Source organism: Colletotrichum godetiae (genome assembly GCF_030913485.1).
Source record: "Colletotrichum godetiae strain CBS 193.32 chromosome Unknown BDP55scaffold_80, whole genome shotgun sequence".
Classification (NCBI taxonomy): Eukaryota; Fungi; Ascomycota; class Sordariomycetes; order Glomerellales; family Glomerellaceae; genus Colletotrichum; species Colletotrichum godetiae.
This window is the reverse complement of record NW_026851328.1, coordinates 1-8,987: the sequence shown is the minus strand read 5'-3', so window position 1 is coordinate 8,987 and position 8,987 is coordinate 1. Positions and strand designations below refer to the sequence as shown.

At 50.2% G+C, this 8,987-nt stretch overlaps 3 protein-coding genes across 3 annotated transcripts; 2 read left to right on the top strand and 1 right to left on the bottom strand.

The window, feature by feature from the left end:
* Positions 1–1,094: 1,094 nt before the first annotated feature.
* Positions 1,095–4,147, bottom strand: BDP55DRAFT_760181 (uncharacterized protein; the record flags this gene model as incomplete). Its single annotated transcript, XM_060580840.1, has 9 exons — positions 1,095–1,740; positions 1,814–1,827; positions 1,864–1,927; positions 1,985–2,178; positions 2,267–2,813; positions 2,835–3,175; positions 3,211–3,383; positions 3,437–3,756; positions 4,053–4,147. 9 exons carry the CDS (start codon positions 4,145–4,147, stop codon positions 1,095–1,097), a joined length of 2,394 nt encoding a protein of 797 aa, XP_060422769.1.
* Positions 4,148–5,889: 1,742 nt separating this feature from the next.
* On the top strand, positions 5,890–7,023 carry BDP55DRAFT_683836 (NAD dependent epimerase/dehydratase). The gene has a single exon (XM_060576362.1). It carries the CDS (start codon positions 5,919–5,921, stop codon positions 6,822–6,824), a length of 906 nt encoding a protein of 301 aa, XP_060422768.1. The 5' UTR covers positions 5,890–5,918; the 3' UTR covers positions 6,825–7,023.
* A 466-nt stretch (positions 7,024–7,489) lies between these two features.
* BDP55DRAFT_638209 (dihydroxy-acid/6-phosphogluconate dehydratase) lies at positions 7,490–8,929 on the top strand (the record flags this gene model as incomplete). Its single annotated transcript, XM_060573085.1, has 2 exons — positions 7,490–7,609; positions 7,725–8,929. Coding segments are annotated over 2 exons (1,325 nt in total), but the record flags the coding sequence as incomplete, so codon positions are not given.
* Between the last annotated feature and the right edge of the window lie 58 nt (positions 8,930–8,987).

The window sequence follows — 8,987 nt, the reverse complement described above, 5'->3', positions numbered from 1 at the left end:
CTACACGACGTTAGGTGTTAAACTTGGTCTCCGTGCCATGTGTGAATTCATCTTACAAGGTCGTGTCTTTTGCGGCAGGCGCATCATGGTGGAAAATGCCACGACTTCCGTCGACAGCCGCTGCCGTCCCCGCGGATTGAGCTACCTTCGAGGTTCCTCACTGTGCCCACTGCTGGACACTTTCTCTTTTCCTCTTTTCATCCCGGATCCTCCAACCGCCTCTCAAGGGCTTCTCTATCGAGCCTGCCCTACTTATTGGCGTGACTATCATCAAAATTCGCTCACTGATACTGCCTTTATTAGAGAACCTGCCATCAATCGCTAACAGCGAACCTTCTCCTATCAATACCCCCAAGCGGGTGCAACGTCCAAGAGCTTACGTCCAAGAGCTTTGAGCAACGACGCGATGAGCTCATCGCAGATATCGCCAACAGCTCTGAGTAGGTCAATGCCAACTTCAATCAGCTGAACCGATCGATTGAAACTGTGATCACTGTTGAAGAGGAGTTTTCCCCCGTTAAGGCTCTCTTGTCCAACTTTAAGAGCGTCATTGCCAAGGAGCACGTGTAGAGCGTGGAGGAAAACACGGAGAAGTAATATGGGATTGTGAAGCAGGAAAAGAGCACGAAGAAAGATGGAGATACTAAATAGTGTTCCTTAGAAGTACGTCGTCTAGAGAGTTGTGGCAACAAGGCAAGATTATAGGGGACAGGAACCAGCGGCGTGTCTAACATTTCAGGACGACGGTTGATTGGGACCAATTTGAACCGTGAGAAGACAGCATGATGCCCACATATGAATGAGAACGAAACAAACAAAGTCCAACTTTTCTCCTAATTTCTTTCCTCTGCCCGAGAAACAGAAAATAGGTCTTGGCATGACCAGGGCGGGTCATGGCTCGGAGTTTGGACTCAAGAATGATTCAGCCTTCAGATAAAAGCTCAAAAAATTCAAAGTCCTGGATGTGATGTACATAGTGCATTTTGAACCTGTCATAATTGTGCTTGAATTCTTTTTATGACTGACTACAACTCCAATGATGCGAAATGTCCCCCTCGAGAATAGAAGTTGTGGTGCAGAGTGGCTCGCCTAGCTCAGACTGATTTCGGAGACAGCATAATGTTGACTCTATCTTGAGCCATAGGAACTCTCCATCCGCCGCGGGCAACCTCAACGTTATCGCCACTGATATCCCACGAGACCTCTGTCGACTCCATCCAGACAGTAGCGTTCATCGCCTTTGGGGCGTTCACAAGCTGCAACAATGTCATGGAGATGGATCTCGTGTTGACATCACAGGCAAACTGCTCAATGACACCCGCATCAACCGTGATCAAAACAGCCAGCGGACCAATGAAGACCCTCTTTCTGACAGGGTCGCGAGGTTCAACCGTCACTTTCGATCCATCGATCGAAAGCTCTCCGCCGTAAGCAACGAGACCGACTTGTTCATCTTCGGCAACATATGTTCCCGTGTTGAGGGCCATGCCGAGAAATCCCGGGTCATAGTCGGCAGTGAAGCCGTCCCATTGTAAGGTGTCGGGGAATGAATGGGATCCGGCGCTTGGACAACCAGCTTCATTGATGCTTGAAAGGGGTGCAAAGCTTCCGCCATGACCGGTGCGTAGAAGATAGGAGTCAGGAGGGTCGTCACGCAACGCCGAGAGTAAGACTTGAGAGTCCAAAGCGGAACCGTAGTGATGGATCTGGCGCTCAAGCCTGCGCAGCTTTCCGGCAAGACTAAAGTCGTAGTTTTAGCTCTGAGTCTATCCAGATGTGGAACAGTAAATGCCATAGCGATGGAAAGACTTACTCAAAATCCCAGTACTGATGAGCATTACCATTTCATCCCCAGTGGGGAACATTGGAGGTGAAGCCAAGGACGGTGTCTACTGCCCGTGTTGCTAAATCTTTGAATCCGAAATATCTAGGCGAAACCCATCAGTTGAGTCAGACGTATCCTGTGAGGAGTTCAGAAGCTTACCTCGCCCAGTAGTAGACACCTTCTTGGGCGGTGGAGTCCCAGGCCATCTCGCTCCCAAAAGGGGCGTCAACAGAGTCCCAGTGCTCGGCTCGAGACTTCATAAGTACTTCCAGAGTAGCTGCTTCGTCATCAAACCCTTCACGTAGAAGGTCAGTCACAATCATGCCCCAAACGGTCTCTCCCATCAGGCCCATCTCCATCCAGGCAACGCCGCCACCTGAGATGGATGTGGAGAGCCGTTCGATAGGCCTTCTCGAGATACCAGCTCCAGTCCTGGCTGACTAGCTCCGGGTAGGCGCGTCCAACTCTATAGAGAGACCAGTATGCCGCAGAGGGATGAACATAGTTGTAGGCTCTGTCAGTCGCGTGTGACCGATCCTTACTCCAGGATGTCCAAGAGGTCCAGTCAAAGTTTTCATACGTGAATCCTGGGACCTCGGCCGGCTCGTAAAAGACAAGAGAGTTCCGTACCGCAAAGTCCTCTTGTTGGATGTTTCCCCAAACCACATTGTTCACAAACGCGTCAAGAATCCTAACTTCGTCGGCGTCTGGGTAAATAGTTTGCTTAACAGTGGCAGCAATGTAAGCTCCTGCTCCACTCTCGTCGCTCAGTCCGGGTACCCAGGCTCTGGGATCTTGCGTAACCATCGACATGCTTTGGCAATCGTAGGTAATGATTGATGGCGTACGACCAAAAGGGTCAGACTCATCGGTGAAGTGTGCTTCTGTCGTGAGAAAATGCCCCATAGTCTGAATGGTTTCAGAGGCAGGCTTGGTGATATAGTAGTGGATTGTCTGAATCTTTCCGTCATCATATGTCAACGTCACTCTTGCCCTCCCCTAGGCAGACACTCCGGGCGTCAAGGTGTAAGCAGCGTCTCCCGCGGGGTCCACAGATAGTGATCCCTGAGGGTCAACAGAGATACTGGAAATCGGGGAGTCAGACTGAAGGAACAGTTTTCCTGGCAGATCCCTAGGCAGAATGTAGCCCGGGACGCTGATGGCTGTGGGGTGACGAGTCTTCCGGACCGCTTTGTCAAATCCCCGCACGCCTTCGGTAACGACACTAAACCTTACTCCGAATCGAAGAATTGAACCGAGGGTTAATGTTCTAGAAGAGGGTGGGTTCCAAGATTGTGCCTTCTGAACAGCCCACTCGTTTTCTGCCCATGCTTTTGTAAGGACTTGCCACTCGTAGAACCCTTCAAACGTCTGGCTGCCATGACAGATCCTTCGTAGCCCCATTCCCAAAGATTTCGGTAAGCTTCCATGGGCGAATTGGTGCCAGTGAGGGCCGTGACAACTAAAGCTGAGCCCGTGCCTTTGATGGAATTAACGCGAATTTGGCCAGAATCCATGCCGATGTATGGCTCAGACAGAGAACAAGCCGCCATTGCGTCTGCAGGATGATGATGCGTAAAAACGTGTTGAATTCAGCAGGGAAGCCGAGACTGCCAATCTCAATGTCGGAATTGCCGGTGTTGCTGATGTCGAAACGCAGTGCGAGATCGCCATCAACATTGAGCCATTCGCGAGCCATGTTGAGCGGACCAGAAGGTAGCGTAGGCGAGAGGTCCGCGGCGGCAAGAACATCGTTGCTCTGAGATAAGGTTTTGACAGGCCTACGCTGCTGAGCAGAATCCCCATCAATCCAGCCGTTGTCGCCTTGAGCCCGGTATCTATAGGTGATATCACCCCAGTGGTATTGCTCGTTGCGGGATCGATTGCCCAGAACGTCAGAAGGAAGGAAGTCAAAGTCGTCGCCATATGGGCTTCAAAGATGCCAGAACCTGAGCGTCCCGCACAAATCGAGCCTTGAAGTTGGATGTCTCGACTTCTACAAAGCCATTATTGGTGCCGAGATTATCCTGTCTAGAGATAGGACCAAACAAAAGGCTCAGAAAGAGGTACAGTAGTAGGTGTAGCTGTGGTCCACCCATGTTGTCAATGTGGGTCGAGCTGAAGTTGGAGGTTACTGTGGTGCTAAGAGGAAGTATGAATCGTTCTGCTGTGACATAAAACTAGCTGCTTATAGAAGAGCAGGCAAACGATACTAAAGTAAGATCACCACGACATGTAGCGACTAAAAGTCATGGTTTCTTCATCAGTAATTGATTGGCGCGGATGCTCTTTTGGCGAGTGGGAGTGATGGTCTCGTGGCATGTTGCCAGGAAATGGTAAATCCGCACGAGCATCAAGGTCGTACGTATTCAATTCATATTTTCATACATTCGAACTAGCGATTCTATTATGGCGTTGAGGAGATGATCATTTCAAGCGCTTGCATATTCGGAGATGTTCTGCTTGTTGCGTTCAATAGGGAAACCTTTTTCCCATGACCACGTGAGTTTGCAAACCGCAGGGTGCCGATTAAAGCGGTCCCTCCCCTCCTAGATGGAACCCCATGCAGTTTCATAAATTCAATGGTTGTATGGGGTTCCAGTAGGCATACCTCCGTGAAGTCGGGATTAGGTTCTTTGGGCCGGAAACGCTGGCTCCTGATTGGAGTATTTTGGCGATCTGCCAGAGTACTGAAGTATCGTGGCCATCATGCCTACCACGGCTCTCAGCCCGTGTGTTTGCCTCTTAAGACCTTCTGCCAAGCCGAGAAGATGCGGTTTTCAGAGCGCCGAATGCCTGGACTTGGTCTGAAAACATTGATACGGCCACTTCTTTTTTTTTTGGATAATGGAGACCGAGGCATCTAAGGGCTAGCCTTTGGGGTGTTGCATCTGGCGGACGAATGCCCTAGTTACGGGATCTTCTTTGCATCGCATCCAACGTATAATTTACCCGAAAGGAACGTCATGTTGCTAAATGAACCACATAGATAAGATTCACCTCATCTGAAGGATGAGAAGTCTTTCAAAGGCGAGACTTTAATTTGGGTCATTGTAGGGCAGCTTCCTTCACACTAAGCCAAAAGTCTCTTAAGTCATGCTGTTAGAGGAAACCGGATAACAAGACACATTCCAAGCGTCGAAAATGGCTTGTTGTTCCCATACTGGACAGCCTCAGCTGCGTTGTCCCGCCCCCTCTTGCCTACCTCTTAAACTTGCGCACCAAATGTGACTCCAATTTCTAAAACGTCGTTGAAGGCTTATTTTGAGCTTGAGAAAATACCTACCTCTCCGGCAGCAATGTGAAAAAAACTGTAGCCTGCCACAACTAGGTTTGATCCATGTACTCCAGGCCACCCCATCTTCATTTGTGTCAGGGCGATGGAGGCTTATACAACGTTCTGCTCTGCCGCTAGTCTGGATTCTCCATGGTAGAGATCACCCGTCAAAGTATGTTAAGGGAAGTTTTCTTGAAATAGAAGAGACCGGAACTTCCTACTATCTGCTTGCATGTGACTGGGATGGAGTTAGTCATACTTGAACAAGACAAGTAAGACTTCGTATTTTACGTGACCAGTGTAAGGTAGAGCCTGACCGGGGTCTGCGACGCCATTTCCTTTTGCCTTTAGATTGCTAGCTTTGCTTTCTCCGTCACCCCAGTCCCGCCAAACAAGCTAACAAACGAAGTCGTTCATTCTTTCGATGGCGCCCTTTCATGACTTTTCGCCACACAATTTTCGACGAATACTAATGCCATGGGTCGCGCGGGAAAATTTCGGCAACCGAAAAAGCGACCAAGCTAATCCGAGGGCTTTGCCGCAACTTCTGTCGCGTTCCTTCTGCAAATCTTTGATCCAATATGTCGTAGATTGAACATGAAAGGTGTTGTGACTCGAAGGGAATACCTTCCCGAGTATTGATAGTGGGTGGATTGGAGTGAACTGGGTGATTGGGAGGTCAGTTAAACCGCGTTCGGCGATTGGGTAGAAAGGCGGAGACTTGGAGTACTGATTGCTCCAAAGTCTGTCTCGCTGCTTGTACTCCGAACTTCACTTCTCAACAATCCTCGTCGTCAATCTGAAACCTCGTTACTCATGGGCAAACGCATTATCTTCACAGGCGGCTCCGGCGTCGCTGGACGCTGGGTAATTCAAGAGCTTCTACGCAAAGGCCACGAGGTGATGAATCTCGACATTGCCCTTCTCGACAACCCCGCAGTTCATACGATGAGATGCGACGTTAGCGATGCCGGACAAGTGTACAGCGCGCTTCACTCCCAATTCCGGCTCAGTCAACCTCTCGAAAAGTCCTCGATTCCTGATGCGGTCATCCATTTTGCTGGCTACGCTCGACCTCTTCTCGCCCCCGATAGTGAAGTTTTCAAGACAAATGTGAACAGTATTCACAATGTCGTCGAGGCAGCATGCAAATTAGGCGTCAAGAAAATCATCTTGGCGAGTAGTGTCTGCGTCTACGGTGTCACATTCGCCGAAGAGTATCGGCAATTCAGTTCGTTCCCAATTGATGAGGAGGTCGACTGCAATCCGACAGACCCTTACGCACTTTCCAAGGTTGTTGGAGAAACCATTGCAAGAAGTTTCTCAACTCGTTTCGGTGTTGATATCTACTGCCTCCGCATCGGAGCTGTCATCGAGCCTGACAAGTACGCCGAAAACTTTTCTGGCTACATAAACCAGCCGGAGTCTTGGGACGTTCACGGATGGTCCTACATAGATGCCAGAGATCTTGGGCAGATGTGTCATCTCTGTCTTGAGAAGGATGGCCTTGGCTGGCAGATATTCAATGCGACAAATAACGACATCACCAACACGGAAAATACGACTGCATTCTTGAACCGCGTGAGCCCATTGACGCCCTTCACTCGGGAAATGGGCGAGCGCGAGGCCCCAATGTCGAATAAGAAAATCCAAGCCTTATTGGGATTCAAGGAAGAACATCCGTGGACGAGGTACATCCTCATTACAAAAAAAACAGTATGAGGGACAGGCGGAAAGGATCTGAGAAAAGGAGATTCAGTAGGCAGCCGAAATCTTGTTGAGCTCTACGTTTAATCCTATCTCAATTCTTGCAATTCTACGAAGCTTCCCCAACCCGGCCGAGAAGGAATTGTGAGTTGTCAATCCTATTATAGAACTCACATTCTTTTGTGACGACGTCGCAATCTCGTGATGCCTTGAAATATTCGGTGGGAGTCCGTTTCTCGGAATCTAGAACCCACAAAGTCCGCCGGACTTATGGCCGAGTTGGTGCGGGGTTCCTCCCAACACTTATCAGCGTGGCTGCTGCATCGCACCGCATCCTTGCGTTCCAACAAATCGTATCTGACCTATTTCGATTAGTCTTCGCTTTTCTGTGGAGAGGCTCCATCGAAATTTCAGCTTTCTCCTCGTAAACCAACATTCCGTATTCTTTGATTGGGGGCAGACTGGTATCGTGAGGAGCTCGGTCAGGTTCAAGCCAGACTACCCCGCACCCCAGGTTGTGGATGTTTGTGAGTACCTAGCCGGACTGACAAGAAAAGGTTGATCATGTTCGTACTTGTGTTCCTCCTTTCCAAAATCTGATCATTCATCACTGGCAGCACTAGTTTGAAGTCAGCTGTCTTGGCCTCTGACCATTGCCGAGTCTTTGCAGACCATTCAAGATGACTTCAAATTTCGATGCGGTTCATCCTGCTGCCGAGCAAGACCAAGGACACCATGAGCCTCGATACGTCGAATTCCCCATTGCCCCAAATGACGCCACCTGGGAAGACGGAAAACCGGTCCTGAACAAGTACTCGACTTTTCTCACTCGAGAGCATGACTTCCCTGGGGCTAAGGAAAGACATCGCCCAGGATCGTATCATCTGCGAAGCAGACTAACACTGTCGAATACAGGCTATGCTTTATGCTGCAGGTGTTCCTAACGAGGAAATGATGCAGAGGAGTCCTCAGGTTGGTGTCGCATCAGTTTGGTGGGAAGGGAACCCGTGCAATATGCACCTGCTAGACTTGGGAAAGACCATCAAGGAAGCCATCAAGAAGAAAGGGTATATCGCTTGGCAGTACAGCACTTTGGGCGTATCAGACGGTATTGCCCAAGGCAACGAAGGCATGAGATTCTCTCTGCAGTCACGCGAGCTCATTGCAGACAACATCGAGACCATCACCTGTGCGCAGGCTCACGATGCCACTGTGGCCATACCTGGGTGCGACAAGAACATGCCAGGCTGTGTCATGGCAGTTGCAAGACACAATCGTCCATCAGTCATTGTCTATGGAGGCACTGTTGCTGGTGGGTACTGCGAGGTGCTGAAAAAGCCGATCGACATTGTCACCTGCTACGAAGCTCAAGGGGCCTACCTGTTCGGCACACTGGGCTCTTGGTCCGACGATAAGTCTGTCACGCCCGAAGAAATTCTGTCATCCATCGAAAAGGGAGCTGTTCCAGGTCCAGGTGCGTGCGGCGGCATGTACACTGCGAATAGCTTGGCTACAATCATCGAAACTCTCGGGTTATCTGTCACTGGCTCATCGAGTACCCCGGCAGCTTCTCCAATCAAGATGAGAGAAGCAGTCAAGGTTGCCGATGCCATTGAAGTTTGCTTGCGTCGCAACATCCGGCCCAGGGACATCCTCACCAAGGAGTCATTTGAGAATGCCCTCGTCATCACCATGGCCCTGGGAGGGTCCACAAACTCTGTTTTGCATACTCTTGCTATGGCCAGAGCAGCTGAAGTGCCTCTCAGCCTTGAAGACTTCCAACGAGTCTCTCGCAAGACGCCATTCATCGCGAACCTGAAGCCGAGCGGCAAATACGTCATCGAGGACCTATTCCACGTCGGCGGAGTACCATCGGTCACCAAGCTCCTAATTGCAGGGGGTCTCATCAATGGAAAGACTTTGACAGTCTCCGGGAAAACTCTCGAGGAGAACGTTGCCTCTTGGCCATCCTTGCCCCTTGAACAGGATATCATTCGGCCCCTTTCCAACCCTATCAAGCCCGCTGGACATCTCGTTGTGCTACATGGAAATATCGCGCCTGGCGGTGCAGTGGCCAAGATTACAGGGAAAGAGGGACTTCGCTTCGAGGGCGAGGCACGGTGCTTCAATAAGGAGTCTGAGCTTGTCACCGAGCTTAATGCTGGGAACATTCCACGG

Coding starts and splice junctions, on each gene's coding strand:
- BDP55DRAFT_683836 (XM_060576362.1), top strand. CDS start 5,919: ATGGGCAAACGCATTATCTTCACAGGCGGCTCCGGCGTCGCTGGACGC.